This window comes from Rattus norvegicus, chromosome 19 (assembly GCF_036323735.1).
Source record: "Rattus norvegicus strain BN/NHsdMcwi chromosome 19, GRCr8, whole genome shotgun sequence".
NCBI classification, from domain to species: domain Eukaryota; kingdom Metazoa; phylum Chordata; class Mammalia; order Rodentia; family Muridae; genus Rattus; species Rattus norvegicus.
Window position 1 is genome coordinate 20,556,776 of NC_086037.1, and position 17,766 is coordinate 20,574,541.

Below are 17,766 nucleotides of genomic sequence, written 5' to 3' on the forward strand. Positions count from 1 at the left end.
TATGTTCTGGATGAGGTTTGTTAAAATGACAATATTGCACAAAGCTTTATATAGGACCCATCAAATTAAGGGTCACTATGCACTGTCATAGCTAAAATGGCCTGGTCAGAAGTGACCACTGGATCACTTTTCTGTAACTTCATTGAGAGGCTTGTGCTTTTTGTGTTTTTTATTTTTGTGTTTTTTTTTCTTATTTATTTATTTATTTATTAATTTATTGCTTTATATGTTGTCAGGAAGATAGTTCAAGTCATGGATCTGCCACCAAAATCTGAGCTTTGCTACTAATACTGTAACAGTATTAGTGTATGCATTCAATAAAATAACTGGTTGTTTTTTTTTTTTAGTATGATAGATGCTTTTGTGTTTTGTGCGGTGATCCATGAAACAGGAGTGAAGATGCTTGTTTCTTACTCTGTCCACTGAGTTATGTCTCTAGGCTTGTCCTACTCCTTTGGCTGCATCCCCCCCCCCCCACATCTGCTGACTATTTTATTTTTCAGATGAAATCACACCTTATAGCTTAGAGAGGCCTGTAAGCAATCCTGCTTTGGTAACTTAAGTGCAAAGAGGAGAGCCCCACACTCAGCCTGAGGGTGCATTCACTGGTGGATCCAATATTTCAGTTTCCTCTGCTAACAGATCACCACATTGTTGCCAGGACCATAATGAATGCAATTCTTTCTCCTAAGGAATCCGGTGGCAACTGTCAAATGTTAAGCACAAAGCTTCAGGTTGTACCTCTAACACACACCCACATCGCAACCTACCCGACAGGCTATTTCTGGGTGTGATTTCATGCACCTGCACATGATGAGACAGGAGACCTCTTTGGCTACTTATAGGAAGTGGTGTGATTTCTCAGTAATCTTTAATGGGTAATATTGCTGACTGAGTAGAATTTGAGGTAGGATGAAACACTTCTGTGCAGGGATTGGGGAGGAAGCACTCATTTAGATACATAGCAATGACTTAGGTTTTTCCAATCAAGCCTAGAGTCAAATTTGGCTTTGGAAGCATGTGGTGCTCAGTGGCTATGCCACAGGGAAGTCTCCTGAAAAGGGCACATCAGCTTTTGCTCAGTACAGGGAGAACATTAGCAAGAGGCAAAGTCTGTTCTCCGTGACATCAGCAGTCCCTTCGTGGACATTCTATTGTCTCCTAGAGAGATCTTGGAATCCCTGTGATGTCACCAGTATCGTTGTGACAACCAATTCCCTACTTTTTCTCTTAGTGTCCAAAGGATATATCCACAGACATGTTTGCCCGTCTTAGTAGGCGCTTTGGGAGAGTTGATGTTGATAGAGAAGAGTCTAGAGTGAAGCAAACAAAACCTAAAGGTAATGATGGACACAGGACATGGGGGATGTGGAGTAAGTTCTGGGCAGTTTATGTTGAGCTTCCTGTCAGGGGTGTGTGTGGGGGTCTTCTGCTGGCCTTTTTAGTAATGGGCCACAACCACTGGAACATCTCCACAGATATTGAATTCCATGATTATCACAATTCCTGAAAGTCAAGGTTTTCACATCATTAGTTTCTCCATAACCACATGGAGGATATGGCAATGCCTATGCTATTATTGGGTGAACTTCTAGTCTTTACTTTTACACTGCATTCGGTAGGTTAAATTGATATAATAACACCATAAGTAGTCATGGAGGGTATAACTTTTCTGAATTAAACAGGGCATCAATGTACTTCACTTTCATTGCTTCTTTAAATTCAGTGTCTATCTGACAGTAGTAAGAGGGAGAGAACTGTGCTCCTGGCCATGACTTTATATTCTTAGAACTCCTCTGACTACCTCTGGCTGACGGGGCCAATCTTACCTTCATATATTAGAGGTTCTGTGTGGCAGATATTTTTCTACAGTAGCAAAAGTATATGGAGCAGGTAGAGAAAGAGCCTGTAACCTATTGGCACTTCTGGGGCATTTGTCATTTCAGTAGGGGTAATTATTAAGTCTGTTGACCATGTCCTCCCCCTACATGACTTTTTAATGCAAAGTTATTGGACTTGAGTAACAGTGTAGGATATCTGAGTATCCCTGATCAATCAAGTCATTGTGGATGCTGAATTGATGATCTGACTTCTGAAACCAGAGGGGTGAGGTTCCTGAAACCAGGTTGTAGCCTGCGTACCTGATAATAATCCTGGAGAAGGCATCTCTCTGGTACTTGTAAGCCTGTGTGGGCGGGCATAGGGAACACCTGGCTGCTTACATCTCTTGGTCTCTATAGAGTAGTGGGGGAACTGTGATCCACTTAAGATGCCTCTTACACATAGACCAAACTCCTTGCAGTGACACTGGCTTCCAAGCATGTTCTCCTGTTTGGACCTCACTGTGGTCTGTGTATGCTCTATGCATTCGCCCCTTAGAGTTCACTTGTGTTCTTCTACCTACAGAGGCCTGCAGACAGACGTCATGCCCTGAAAATGTCCTAAACAAGGTGCAGGCCAACGAGGAAGAGGAGAGGCTGAATAGAGAACTGGAGCTAACTACCAAGGAGAGAAATGAGCTGACAGATCGCCTCCTTTATGTGACAGGTGGATCCATGAACAAGAGGTATGCATTGCTCCAAACAAACGACCTTGTTCTAAACCTCATCTCCCATAGAGAGGAGATTCAGAACCTGACCCTTACTGAGGAGTGAGTTTGGAAATGGACTCTCTAATTCCGCCTGTTGAAAATCTGAACTTGTGATCTGAGTTAAGAATTCAGGGATAAAGTCACTGGAGCATGAGTTCCCAGTGTACAATTGGAAAGCCCTTGACAGGTTGCAGCTTTGCAAGGTTCTAGGTGCTGTGAGTTTGTGGAGAGTGTTTGTACTTGCTAGGAAGGTGACTGAACGCTATCATCTCCTGGCAGCACCCTTAGGTGACAGGTCCCACATTGTTCATATCAATGCTTAACTAGAAGGCCTGAGGCTCAGGCCTGGCCCTTCTTGTCTGTGTGCCTTAAACTCTGAGACAGTAATGGTGCATACATTTCTAATGATTCTCATTGTGCTCTTTCCATATTTGTCTCTCTTTCTCATTCTCTGAGTCTGTTTACTTTGCTTTTCTTGTGGGTGTGTCCCAGTTTGTGTGTTTGTGTGTGCATAGGTCTGCATGCATATGCACAACTTTTATATGTTTCTGTGTCCCTCCACCCTTGGAATTTAGGGGTCTGTTTTTTGACCTCAGGATAAACCTGTATAATAGTTTCATGGAGGTGCAAGTGCTTTATTTTGGAAGCCCCACTTTCAACAGCACAGTTCTTTGCCTGTGTGGTCACATTTGTTTGTACATTTGTATGCCTTGGGAAGACTATAAGTTTGTGGCAATATCTGGTCTCATCTCCAGAATTATGTGAAGTGTCTGCCTCTAGAATATTAGTTATTCGGCTTGTAGCATTCCACTTGTCAAAACAGGAAAAATGAAATCAGAGGTTTCTGGATGTGTCTGTGTGTGTGTGTGTGTGTGTGTGTGTGTGTGTGTGTGTGTGTGTGTGTTTGGGTAAGCTCTGTGGCCTAGGCTCTTGACAGCATAACAGGTTTGAATGTAGATCCAGCCCTCCTGATTGAAAAAAGTGAGCCAGGGAACCCTTTATCTGGGTGCTTAGCTTCTGTTGTCCTGGGCACACAATTCCAAGTTTCTGAAGCTGAAGAAGATCCAAATATGTAGAATTCAGAAAGTGTCCTTCCAGGGCTGGGGTAGTACAGGACACAGCCTGAGTTCATATAATCCTAAACCTCGATGTTCATTGGGTTCTATCTTCCTGGGGCCAGCCCCTACTTCAGGCCAAATCCATTTTATGAAAACTTGAAGATAAAGGAGAAAGAGGTCATGTCATTACTGCACAACTTAGACACAAAGAACATTGAACATCGTGAGAAATTTCAGGAGCTCAAGAAGGAGATTCACTTCTATCGGTAAGTATTGGTCAGAAGGGCCCATCATTGTGGAATGGCCATGTCTGCCTCCCTCTCTTTGTTCTGGACAGGAGGGTCTGCAGCTCTGGGCCCATCTCTTCTTCTGTTTAAATATCACTGTGTAGTGGGTCTTTTGGACTCAGATTCAGTTCCATAAGAGACTGTGACTTCTCACCACAGTGTCTATGCATCTTTAGAAGGCTCTGGATAGAACTATACTGATTCAGGCATCAGAGTGTTATTAGGCCAACCTGCGTCTCTGGGGTCATACCAGGTTTAACAAAGCTCAATGTGTGGACCACATGGTTAGCATGACCTCCCTTGGTTCTACTGTCCTCTTGTGGTTATTTGCCGCCTACTAATTGATTTTGCCCCGATGCATTGGGCTTTCATGGATAGTTGTAGATCTCTTGTTCTTTTGGAGAGACGTGGACTCTTATTGATGCTTGGGTCACAGAAACAATTTATTCTTCCCTGGATTGGCCATTTGCTGTTTGTGCAGCAGCCTTACATGTATGGAGATGTATTCTATGAAGTCTTTATGGGAATCTGGGTCCTGGTGGACTTTGTGGGATTTGGCAGTTGGAATGGGAGGAAGAGGCTTCAGGATCTTACTATGCAGAGTGTGTTTCCAGCAACCTGCACAGCCGGCTCCTGATGGACCAGGCATGTATGAAGAAGAAGTTGGTCACATTGAAGCAGGAGAGCAAGGAGTTACAGCGATATTTGTTTGAGTTGAACCCGACTGAGGAAGACGAACAGGAGAAGACCAGCAACCTCCAGACCCAGCAAAATGTGGTAGGAACAAGCAGCTGAGTCAGATTAACAATGTCTGATACCATTTGCCTATTGGATACATCTTTGCTTCCCCTATCACCTTTCTAATCTCCCCACACCCAGTAAGTCACCCACCTCATGTGATAGAGTTATTCAATGCTCTGTCTATGCACAAGCATTCTGGGATTTTAACCACTCTTCAGAAACTGAATTATGGGCAATTATACTTCTCTGCCCTTTTTGAAACTGCAGTCCAGAAATGGTGACAGAGAAATAACATATCACATGACTGCATCTCCCTATCACAGATTGGATGCTATGAAGATTTTTTATCCAGTTCTTGGTCCTGTGACAAAGGTCATACAGGGGTCATGTGATGGTTGGAAGCACCTTGTAGGGATAAAAACCAAGTGCAAATGGCAAATGAGTCCTGGTCATTGGCTTTGATCTGGGTATCATGTGGCCTTCTCCTTTCTTCCTGCACCTCAATTAGGTCTCTCCCCATTTCCCCGTTCTTGGTTTGCACTGGTAGAGTCTGAGGAGCAGCTTGTTATCCCACAGTACTGTGAGGGTTGCTGGTGATGTTCCCAGCCTGCAGAGATATCAGCAATGATTTCAGTGAAAGATCAGTGTTGTCTGTCCAATGCAGCTGAAGGGACAGAAGGCAGCAACTTCACAGCTGGTATGCGTGTCCCCACCAAATCAGTGTCTTAATAGCTGCCTTCTCCTCCCAGGTCTCAGAAACTGCAGGAGACATGGAATAGGACGGATCCCAGGAAGACAGCCCCCTGAAGAGTGAGTTTCTCTGTCAGAAGTTCCCTGCTGATGACAATCCTCAACAGTCAAAGACTTTTTGTGGGTGAATATTCTTCTTCTCAGTTAATTTCCTCAATGTTTAGAGACCCTAAATTTATGTATCCGTATGCCAGCCTGTCTCCTTGAGGTCTTTCTCCTCTCTCATACCGACAACACCATTTGAGAGACATCTGACGGGACTGCCTTGACATCTCATGTCCTAGAGGAGAAACAGCACTACAACTGTGTTTCTAAATGTTCATTAAGAAAATGCTGTTAAGAAATGTTTTTGGTTATGATTTTCATTGAAGTTTTCTTTTTGTTATTTCATAGTTATATATTCTTGTTACTGTTTTTCATTTTTATACCATTTTAGTTGTTCATTTTATGCCTGTTTTTTGTAAATTGTATTCCTTATGAATAAAAATTGATTTGTAACTCTTGACTCTTAAGACCATCTTATTCAAGGGTCCTTTCCCCTCCTGTAGACTTAGAACTGACAGCTGGATATGGATCTTTGCATGGACCAGGCAGCATGGGTAAATAGGGAATTCAAAGCCACCAAGGTGTACACAGGGTGATAGTGTCTTTTGTGTGGATAATGTGACTTTTTTATGGACACACACTTTATGATGTAATCACTGCCATACTGTATCCATGCTGTCATGTGTTCTGCTCATCCTAGTCTATATCAGTGAACAACACACATTCCTTATTGACTGTGTGCACCCGATATTGAGTAACACACACTCATGACTGTAGAGCTGCAGAAAAAATGGTAACTTTCACAAAGGAATATAGAATAATCCTAATGGAGAACCATGTGCCTCAGTTTTTCTTACAATACAGCATTAGTATTAAACCACAAAGATAATGACCATCAACGTCATTTTGGGAAATAGGTTTTTATAGGTGCTGTTTCACTTGATCATTCATATGCTGTGTTTTTTATTGTTGCTGATTATATTTATCATGTAACTCAATGGATCTTTTTTTTTCAAATGTATGTCTGGTCCACTCCTGAGTGCATTTCCCTCATGATCCAAAAGAGGGAATAGCATTCCCCATTGTAGATGATTGTTAGGGACCATGTGGTTCTTCTGAGAGAGCAGCAGATGCTCTAACCTGTGAGCCATCACCACAGCTCCTGTAGGTAGCTTTTGTCCTTCCAGGGCATGTGCTATACTAGATGGACGCCATCATCTCCCATTAAGGAGAGAGATCTCAGGAGATGTGTATGTACAGGTGGTTGAGGGGTGCCTGCTCAATGTGGTAGCCTGCTAGGCATCCACACCGGGCTCTGGTGCCTCCACTGCTCATTGTGCATTCAGGATCATCCTCCAGCATCACTCAGTTTCAATTCCAAACAGATCTTTCACTTACTATCGATGATCATATAGATTATGCACATCTGATAAAATACTGAAGAGACTAGCCTCCTTCTACAGGCCAACTTGGCATAATGAATTCTTTTGATAGAAAGCAAGATAATTATCTTAATCTATGCAGCTTAGGGAGGTCCTCAAGAGCATCCATAGTGAATGCAGACTGCAGCTGTGACCACATGTTTCTTTTGCACAGCAGGTCTGTGCAAGCCCAGAGCTTAGGTGGGACAGTTCATTTTTCACCTTTTACATGGAAATCTGTGATTGTATTGAGAAAGTATATGTTCCACGTGACTCATTTCAAATTTATGGAATTAAACTGACTTACTGTCAGTGGAGGTAACTCGGAGAGATAAAGTGAAGAAGAATAATCCAGTATGTCTGCACACAGATGCTGTCTCATTTGGGCTTGTCAATGCTCAGCAGCTGGAGAAGCAAGGGAGAGGCATTGGTGACTCTCAAGCTGAGGTCCTCTAGTCATTATAAGCTGAGCATGACACACAAAGGGTCACAGGCATCACACTAGAATCTAGTAACTAGATTTAACCAACCTATCACATTAATGCTATGTTTGGTGGTACTTTTTGCCCTCTTAGGACCTGGAAGAGGCTTGGGGTTTTCTAATCCTACTCATAATTTATTATTCTTCCCAACACTATGTGCTTTGTTCTGTTAATGCTAACTGCGGCATCCAATACCTAGGATATTTTCTACTGACATGTGTGACGTGAGACAAAACAATCCATGTCATCCCTCACCTGAATAAACTGCCTTAGAGGACAGTGTAGTTGGAGGGTCCTTCTTTCCTCTTCAAGATCGAGAAACATTTCCAGTCTTCAGACAAGTGTGTCAGCCATTGTCCAGTGACTGTCTTGAGATGTCCACAATGTCAGCTGAGTGAGGGCAGGGCAGGGCAGGGCAGGGCAGGGCAGGGGATTGGGGCAGAGTCCATGAGATGTCAGTAGGCAACAGGCCAGCTGGGGCTAGTGTGGGTACAGGGCTTCTAGTGTGGGTGTGAGAGGTGGAAATTAGGAATGGTCAGATTCTGATGCAGCATATAGGCGGGAAGCAGCTTAGACCATCTCTCAGTGCCATATAGGGACATTGTAGACACTGATAGGCAGTGTGGGGATGGTAGGGTCCCATATACTGCTCTCTGCAGGTGTCAGGAGAGCATACAGTGGCTCTGTCAGACTTATGACAATCAGGCAGGCACTGGGTGCAAGTGAGAATCATGGGACAAGCCCTGTGTGCAGCCTGGTTTTGGGACATTCCCAGGTGCCCCATGGACTGCAAATTAAAGGCAAAGGACACAGGGAAGCCAGCAATTCCCATGCACAGGACATACATACCTGTAGATCTTTCTAGAATTTCCATAGACTATCTGTCACTAGTCCTCATTATAGAAGGCACCAACATTCTGCCCTCTACTTCAACTTGGTGAGACAGCTATTCTAACTCCAGCAGGAAGGCCTCAGGGAAGACAGTAAGAACTCGCAGGTGACCCCTTTTACTATTGAAACAGGGTCTTCCTATGGAGCCCAGAGTGGCCGTAGGGTCCTAATTCTACTGCCTCACAGTGACTAGAATTCCAATCCACCCTCAAGAGCAGTTGATTCATCACTAGATCAGACTAAGGACATGTGAGGCCCCAGGGTGCTAGGATTACCAGGGTCCTAGTAAGTTTCTCCAGCCTAAATTACAACCTGAGTCGGTGCTGCTATTTGGGACACCGCCTGATGCCCAGTGACATCACACCTTGGAACTCTTTGTCAAACATAAGCTGGTATGGGAATGAAGTAGCCACACAATAAACACTGGTCTGGACACTCCTAGGTCAAGAATCCCCTGTTGGAAATGCCTTGGACCGCAAAATTTTAAATTCTAGATCCTTCTGGCTTTTAGAAGATTTATGAATACAAAAAAAGGAAAGATGGGCATAGTAATTTAAGCCAGTGATCCCAGTCATGGGAAACTGAGTAAGGATGATGGAAGACTGTAAGTTTCAGGGCAACCTGTGTTTCAAGAAAAAAAAAAAAGGCATGGTGAAGATTCCACTCAAGTGGAAACCAAAAGGCTTTCATATGGGCCCTGCCATCCACTGGTCAGCACTCTCATCACCACAGCCACTGGCAGACACTGGGGAACATTTCCCACTGTCTCTCTTTGGGATGCAATCCACCCCATGATTCTATGTGAGGAATCCCCCAAAGGTTGCATCATGTGAGGGACCTAGAAAGTTCCAGGATTGGGAGAATTTAGGAGTTTATAATTAGGGATGATCTACAGCTGTGGCAAAGCCTTTTCCCAGCACATGGCAGCCCTAGGTTTGTCCCCAACAGTAAAAATAAAATCCCCCAAAATAATTCAAACAAAATGGCCTGAAGCCTGAGCCCTGACCAGTCTCCTCAAAAGTGCGCAGGAACCTGGGTCCACATTTAGGACCCAGCACGACCTCTGTGACCCGTGAGAAGGGATCTAATATGGGAATTAGTACAGTATGACTTATCCTTGTGGATACCTTTGGTGACAATAACCACCTGACCCCTGAAAACCCATCTACCTGGGGGGCTCAGCACTCATGTCACCCAAAAATCCCAGATCCTAGGGCCAGCATGGGCAAGTGGTGAAGAAAGTTTGTCTCTCGTGAACATCAGTTGCTGCTCCTGACCTGACTCTATCCTCAGGAGACAATGTCACCCCAGGAAGTGTGGGTGTCAAAGGCTCTTCCCAGGCCAAGCCTGGGATACTGCTTAAGTTCCACAATGCACAGCAGTGCTCACTCTAGAGCTAAATGTTCTACAGCTGAAAGGGGTGGGTGCTCTGCTGACCACACCCCTCCCCTGCAGTATTTAGTGCACTCAGAGTAGTGCTTCAGATGTGAGGGACTTCTTGAGGCTACTCCCATGGAGAATGGCAGATTCATCAGAACGGGGCACAGGGTGAGTTCAGAGCACAGGTGGGAGGAATTTAGGGATGCCAAGCCATGACTAAGACCAGATCCTGGGCTGGAGAACTGGCATCCAAAGTGTGACTGCCTGAATTCCTCTTAGACCAAAAGCCCTGGATCTGAGCTACTTTGGTTCGTGCTCCTAAGTGGGGTCACAGACACAGCTCAGAATTGGGGCTGTGCATGGACTTTGGTGCTGGCAGCAGGTGGCTTAGCCATAAAGTGCCGAGCTTTCCCATCTGTACCCACTCAAACTCCTCTGTTTCATTTTAGGTGTGTTTGGTATAGTTTTGAGACAGGGTATCTTGTAGCAGCCCAACTCGCTTTAGGCAACAATATAACATAAAAATAACCTTGAATTCAAGATCCTCCAACCCCTCTGTCCCAAGTCCTGGAATTAAGACCTCCAGCTGTGACCATTTTACTGCAGCATAGGACCATCTCTATTAGAGTGAGCTTTGGAAATACTGGAGCTCTGACTGTTCCTTAGAATTCAGGTTTCCTTAATTCTTAGCAGGAGTTTTGTGATGATGCTGATGAGAGAGTCAGGAGTTACACTGGGAGAGGTAACAGTCCTGGCAGCCCTGAGTGCGCAGTGAAAGTCAAGACAGAAGCCTGCTGATTAGCACCTGAGTGAAAGTGGGAGGATTCAGAGTTCAAGAACAGACTCAGTTACATACCTAAGACCATATTGCAACATTTTTGTTTCATTTTTGGCTTGTTTTCTTTGAGACAAGGTGTTAATTTATAGCCCTGGCTGTCCTGGAACTCACAATGCCTCTACCTCCCAACGGATGGAATTAAAGGCATGTGCCAACATGCACTGCCACTAATTAATTTTTAATTAAACATGCTGGCACAATCCAGTAATCCCAGTGCTTAAGAGGCCGAGGCAGGCAGATATCTGGTTTCCTGACAAGTCTGATCTACTGAGAGTCTGTCAGAATAGCCAGGGCCAAACAGAGAAACCCTGTCTCAAAAAATAAACAACAAAATGAATTTGTTTTAAAGAAGAGAGGAACGATTTAACAGAATTAGAGGCAGAGAACCAAAAGGTAATGGGCAGTGCAGAGTCTAGCTTCTGAGATGAAACTGGACACCATGGGGTTAGGGTGGGGATTCTCATCTTGGACTGGAGACAGAGGGTGACTTCAGGCATGGAAGGCTCAGTCAGTCATTAGTCAGGATTCTCAATCAAGAGGATGTTGTAAGATCCAAAATGTGTGAGCAGTGTTCTTCATGAGACTAGAAGAACCTGCCTACCCATACAAAACAGCCAATGAAGAGTAATCACAAGCATACGTCTGGAGGTCCACAAGAGGTTAACGTCCACCTTAGTGTGGATTATTCAGAGCACAGATGGAGAGGAATAGAAGAGCTGATGGTGGCTGAGGCAGGAGAGGAGTTCGGGTGTGAATTTGAGCCAGTAAAGGAGCTTGTAGGTTGGGCAGAGCAATGAGAGGTCTAACAGCATAGCTGTTGAGATCCTTCAGATTAATTTGTCTTAAGAGCCTCATGCCATAGCCAAGGACAGGAGTAGATCTGACTATTGGGTGGCTGGGCTCACATAGCCCAACAGGTTTGGCCTTGCATCTGTGGGATTTTAAGTCTCTCCCTTTAGACACAGCCATGGAGAAGGTGTAGCAGTGAAGGTGCAGATGGCTTTGCAATGCTTGGCTTATGGTATTGAGTACTTCATGCTCCACAGAGCTAGGAAATGTCCTAGAAGCCAGGGAGGCTGAGCATGAGGAAGACAGGTCTCCAGGAGAGAGAAATGATAACCAAAGTCACTAAGAACTTCCTGAATCACAGTGTCTGTTAACCATATATTTTATTTACTTATTTTTATGGGCCTGAGTGTTTCACCTAATAAATGCTTGTGCACTATGTGGTATGTCTGGTGCCCATGAAGTCCAGAACGATTCCATTGAACTGCAATTACAGGCTAATAGGAGCCACCATGTGGGCACTGGGAACTGAACCCTGGTCTTCTGCTCTTAGCCACTAAACCAACCATCTCTTCAGCACCCCCCCCATTGTATTGTCATTAAGATTTAACCATTTGGCCTTCAGTATTTGAATAAATGCAGGTGTGACAAGAGTTATAGTTAACATGATGGTTCAGGCACAGACAGGCAGGCATCTCATTGTAGAAAAAATATAAATCGTTTCTTTCTTTCTTTCTTTCTTTCTTTCTTTCTTTCTTTCTTTCTTTCTTTCTCTTTCTCTGTTTTACTCTTGGAGACAGGGTTTCTTTTGTGTAGCTGACCTGGAACTAGCTCTATAGAGGGAGCTGGCCTAGAATTCACAGAGATCTGTCTGCCTCTGCCTCCCAAGTGTTAGGATCAAAGGCCTGTGCCACCACCACCACCACCACAAATCCCCCTTTTTAAAGGAAAAATGTAGCCCTACATGGCAGCACGAGTTTAGTCCCAGTATAGACATTTTTCTAGAGTTCCTGAAGGGCTTGCTGCCTTCCCCTTTAGGCCTGGCTAACATGAGAGCTCCACACTATGGGGTTTGCTTCATAAGAGTCTGGAGGATGAGGGTCACAGGCTGATATATCTGTGTACAGCAAAGGATGCTTGGTGAAGGTCAAGTGGGTACAGATCAGCAGGTAAAGGCTCTGCCACCCAGCCTCATGGCCTCAGTTTGATCATCTGGTGAAAGTAGAGAACTGAGTCCACATTGTGTCCTCTGCTCTCCATGTGCACATCATGGCACAGGAACACCACAGACTACATAAAATGTAAAATGCTGAAATGCTGAGAGAAGAGGCCTATGGTAGGCACCTCCTACACCTGAGACTTCCAACCACGAAAAGCAGGGGGTAGAGAGTGAGGATGCAGAGTGCACACAGGTCAGGACAAGGCCATGTTACTGAAGCCTCCATGTGTGGTGAGCAGGCTCTGGGGCACCATGAGGGATATCAGGAGCTATTGGACTTTGTAGAATTACAGGGTTCCATGTTACCTCACATGCCCATGATTTGCCCCCTACTGGAGGGAGAAGCCAACACCAGAAGCCTCCAGCTCCCAGCCCTGCTTTTGCCATGTAGGTTTATCCAGAAGAGGTTGAAAGTCCCTGGACCTGGAGTCTCAGGTGGTTGTGAGCCACCTGACCCTGGTGCTGGAGACTGAACTCAAGTCGTCTGCAAGAGCAGCAAAGACCCGTGCACTGCCTGGCCCAGCCAGGGCTGTGAAATGGTGTTTATTTTCATCTGAACAAGCCCAACAACAGTTTAGGTCCCTAGAAGCCACATGAACCTGGATGCAGTAGTGTCTGTCATCCAGCCCTTCCCACAGGGAGATAGGAGCCTAAAGTGGACAGTCTCTAGGATTAGGGGGAAGGGCTAGCCTAGCATACACAGCCATGGAGGAGAGGTAGAAGGTGAGGACCTGTGCTCAGGTTGTCCCTGACCTTTACACAAGCACATGAGTACCTGTACTCACAGAAACGCCATACAGACATAGGTGAGAAAAGAAATAAAAACAAACAATATTGAAAATACAATATACTGGGGCTGGAGGGATGGCTCAGTGGTTAAGACCACTGACTGCTCTTCCAGAGGATCTGAGTTCAATCCCCAGCAACCACACATTGTGTCTCATAACCATTTCTACTCTCATATACTACCCTTTACTGTTGTGTCTGAAAACAGGGACAGCATACTCAGATGGACAAAATAAATAGTTTTTTAAAATCCTTTTCTTAAAAAAAAAAAAACTCTTCTGTGACACATGATCATTGTGAGATTCCAAATGTCGCTAAGTCAGTACAGTCCTATTACTACATGGTGCACCAGTTGTGTCAGCCTTGGTAGTAGAGTCGCACAGTTGAAAATTTGCTGGTCAGAGTGACCAGGCAGCCTAGAAAGCTCACCCTGAGCAGAGAAGGCTGTGCTGTGTCCTAGTCCTCTATCCCACACTGCCACCTCATCCCTACGAATAGAGCAAAAAGAACAGATGAGGAATCGTCCAGGTTTCTTTCCTCTTTGATTTCTTTATTAACCTAGCCCCTGTGGTACATGTAACCTTGTCACATCCTCTGTCCCATCCCTAAGCCCTCATACCTGTCAGATAAGACAGGGATCTTGCTTTGGGAGGAAGCTCTGGTCCCTCTCTGTTCTAAGAGGCTCTGAGCCATCGCTGAAATTGTGTCATCTGAGGATTGAGGGACGTCCATAGCCTGTGCTCTGACTTCCAGGAAGGTTTGAGGAAGGTGGTCCTCTTCTTTTGGTGCCTCTAGTAGGAGCAGCCCACACTTGGGCCTAGCTCCCACTGTCAGGAAAAGGCGGTTGGCTTTTGTCTTTGCACAGCTCCCCGGCTGAATGAACAGTGCATCTCTCCTCTCTCTTTTGCAGGAAGTCTCCAGTCTCTGGTGCAGGTGCTGTTCCCAAGGCAAAGGAAAGGACAGTACAAAGTGAGGGCTCCCGGGATCTTTAAAAAGTGTCTGCATTGTCTTCATTAATGTTTCTGTTTAATTTTTTATCCCATGTATATTGATCTCCTTGTAGGGGTGTGCATGCCAAAGCATGAGTGTTGAAGGTGGAGGAAAAGCCATGGGAGTCACTTTATCCTACTGTGTGGGGTCCCAGGCTATGAACCAGGTCCTTGAGCTCGGCTACAAAGAGCTTTCAAGCTGAATTTCCTGCTGGCTCTGATTTCAGGGAGAGTAACTCATAGAGCCCAGACTGGCCAGTAAACTACTGATCATCCTACCTCAAGCATTGCCATCTACTTCATGAAAGGTTGAGTTATTGACACGAGGTACTGGGGATGGGCAGAGGTGTATGACTGAGGCTATCTCTGCTCAGTGGCATGCCTTTGGGGACTGATAGTTTTCATCACTGAGGTGTCATTTGAGTGCAGTGCTCCTCTGGAGAGATGGAGTCTCTTTTGACAGGGCATCAGGCTCTCAAGACAGGCCTGGAAGGTGGAGGTCTGGAGGCCAGGCCTGCATTCCTCTTCAGAAGCTGCAGTCCCCACTCAGGACAGTGCTTTAGCACAGGGTCACATATCCAGTTCTACCCTGAGACCTGCTGAGTCACATGCAGTTTGTGCGGAGAAGCAAACTGGGTGTCCTGCAAGGGCAGTGAGTGCCTCTCAACCACTTACTCATGCTTTCCTTAATTGTACACTCGAGGTGGGGTGGGCATGACATATGTAGGGGTCAAACACAAATCAGGGGATTTTTTTCTCTTTTTGTATCAGAGAGGGCCTAAGGATCAAACTCAAGCCCTCAGGATTGACAGTGATGCCTGGACCTGGTGAGTTCAGGGTAGGTGATGAGGGTTTAGTCCTAGGGATGGAGCCCAGGACCTCACATACACTAGGCAAGTGCCTAATCACTGAGCTACATCCCCTGCAGATGTTGGTTGCAAGAGAACTTGGGCCCTCACCATGCCAAAGGAGCACTCTATCACTTAGTGGCCCCAGCCTGGTAGTCTTGTTTGTAACCTCTGCTGTGTTTGCATGCTGCCTGAGCTTATTAATATAGCCACATCCTCAGGGTGACAAAAACTTCATGGAGACTCCCACTGTCAGATACCTGAAGACAGGTTTCAAAGAGAACAGGTAACCAGTGCAGAAGTCTCACAGTGTTCATGTGAAGTACATGGAATATAAGTCCTAGATGACAGAATGCTCAGAACACTGGTGTCCCCACTGTTGGAAATAACCAGGACCACAGATCCCAGTCTTTCATCACACCTGAAGACCCCTAGCTGGCATGGTGGCACATACTTCTCATCCCAGCACTTGGGAGGCTTAGTCAGGAGAATCTCCTGAGAACAGGAGTAGGAGGACAGCCTGGTCAACCCATCAGGTGTTACCTGCAGGTCTAGTTGTAGACAGAATCCTAGCATGCAGTCATCGCCGGCCATGCAGGGAAAGCATCATGGCACACCAGGAAGCCAGTGAGGCCCATGTTGCTTGACTCGGCAGCTACTTGTTAGCCATAAGGACTAGGGCTCAGAGTGCCCAGAGGCTGTGAGACTGAGGGTTTCAAGGACCCAGCAGCAGGCCAGATGGTCTCAGCCTGGACTCGATACTGAAGAAGGAAGGAGCCCTGAGTCCTGGGCCAAAGCTGTTAGTAGCCCCATGACCTGGGATGCTGGTGGCTGCTGGGGTCAGGAGCAGTGTCTTGGTGGGTCCTGCTGTGGTGAGAGAGAGCAGCAGAACTTCTGGAGGACAGAGAGGGAGCAAAATAGAACAGGAATCCAGTGTAGAGATCTTAGAGTGTTTGTGTGAAGCTGAGCTAGGAAGTGGGTTGCAGGGGCAGGGGAGCAGCAGGCTGTGCCTGTAGAGATGAGTCAGCCCAAGGGCAGAGTTGTCAGAGCCCAGCAGCAAGGGGTGGGAGAGTATCTCAGGGGAGGGGCTCCTGTCCTTCCAGGACAGTCTCCATCAGAGACTGAAGGGCTGGGCCTGAGAGGCGAGGGGAATTAGGGATGAGGGAGAGACTGGAGAGATGTGGGAAAAGAATGCACCTAGGAGTGAAGCAGGGCCCCCAATGTGGGGTGGCTGAGGCCCGACAGAGTTGGATGTTGCTGATCCTACATTAGGCCAGGCCAGAGGGCCCAAGCTCCAGCAGCCAGAAAGGAAGCCAAAGTGTCTGAGGAGGCCTGCATCAGATTGCTGCATCTCATGAGGGTCCCACCAGTGGCCAAGGCAGGATTTGTTGAAAGCAAGGTTGTGGGTATAATTGTCCTCACCTCGGAAGGGAATAGGTGGCCATGGCTCTCACAGGTACTGAGGGTGCAGGGACAGGAGACCTATGGACTGACCTCATTGCCACTGGGCGGGTGAAGGCTCTTGCTGCCTTCAGTTTGTGGTTGTATTAACCTGGTAGCTTCATTTCTTGAGAAGCTTGGGTGGATGAGGTGTAGCAGATCAATGTCCAGCTGAGAGGAGGAATCCAGAGTGTTCCATGGTTGGCAAACAGGTTCTGAGATCTGGCCTGTGCACTCAGGCCAGTGTATCTGTTTGTCTTAGCTGCAGGCTCAAGAGGGTTGAACTGACCCAGGATCAAACACCACATGTGCCCTGTGTTTTCCAAGCTTTCTCATGGTTGTAAGCGCTGGGCGATCTCACATGGACTTTTCCATCATTCCCTGAGCTCTAGGTGACTCGGATGGATCATGGAGAGATCTCTAAGCCTATGCCAGCACAGCAGTGACATCATGGCAGTGTCCTCTAGGGTTCCAGGACTGGATCTTTTTTTTCTCTCTCTGCTGATACAAGTAATAAGACATCCTATAAAACAAGGCCAAGCCTTCCTAGAGTTGAAGCCCAGAACACACAAGACTCCCCCAGGGATGGGCCCATCCAAGAAGGTGTGGGATGTTTTGTGGCTTAGGTTGTTTCACGGTGAGTGAGAAGTGTCTAAGACGCACACATGTAGCTGCTTGGGAGCTGGGGAGGTCATGGGACCCCCTAGATCTGATTCTGGAGATGACTGTGAACATCCATGTGGGTGCTGGGATCTGAACTCTGGTCCTCAATCACTGAGCCATCCCACTGGCCCCTGGCTGTCCCTTCCTAGAATGTTTCTGTATTTCCTCCTACTTGATGCCTTGATGCTGGCTCCTAGCCCAATGGCCTATATACAAGATGAATTCTATAAATGTCTTATAAACACTAAGTATCCTGTGAAGGTTACTAGTGCCCTGTTCATAACAGGAATGCTGAGGAATCCAGTCTGCAACAAAGACAAGGCCGGGTGCTTTTCCTGTCATTCAGCATGAAGGGTCAGTCCTGCTTTCATTGTAGCGTCCTGGTTATGCTCTGGGTCTTCCTGGTGCAGCAGTCCTGTTCTGTGACAAACGATGTGTCTCCTGCAGGAGGAAGAGTGGTCGACTCACAGTACCTGCAATATGACAAGAAAACGAAAAAGGTGATGAAGTCCTTGACTCCCAGAACCACAGGACGTGGGTTAGGTGGAGGGC

General features: G+C 46.2%; 2 protein-coding genes across 2 annotated transcripts in view; one reads left to right on the forward strand and one right to left on the reverse strand.

Annotated features, from left to right (window-relative positions):
• Positions 1-17,766, reverse strand: part of LOC134483223 (uncharacterized) — a 58,526-nt gene that overhangs the window by 32,361 nt on the left and 8,399 nt on the right. The window lies entirely within an intron of this gene.
• LOC134483227 (disks large homolog 5-like) lies at positions 1,214-5,924 on the forward strand. Its single transcript, XM_063278509.1, has 5 exons — positions 1,214-1,340; positions 2,407-2,566; positions 3,771-3,914; positions 4,550-4,712; positions 5,426-5,924. Exons 1-5 carry the CDS (start codon positions 1,259-1,261, stop codon positions 5,453-5,455), a joined length of 579 nt encoding a protein of 192 aa, XP_063134579.1. The 5' UTR covers positions 1,214-1,258; the 3' UTR covers positions 5,456-5,924.

Excerpts from the sequence above, each read along its gene's own strand:
- LOC134483227 (XM_063278509.1), top strand. The coding sequence starts at position 1,259 with ATGTTTGCCCGTCTTAGTAGGCGCTTTGGGAGAGTTGATGTTGATAGA. Across the intron at positions 3,915-4,549 it reads AAGGAGATTCACTTCTATCG|CAACCTGCACAGCCGGCTCC; the intron begins GTAAGTATTGGT and ends GTGTGTTTCCAG. Across the intron at positions 4,713-5,425 it reads TCCAGACCCAGCAAAATGTG|GTCTCAGAAACTGCAGGAGA; the intron begins GTAGGAACAAGC and ends TTCTCCTCCCAG.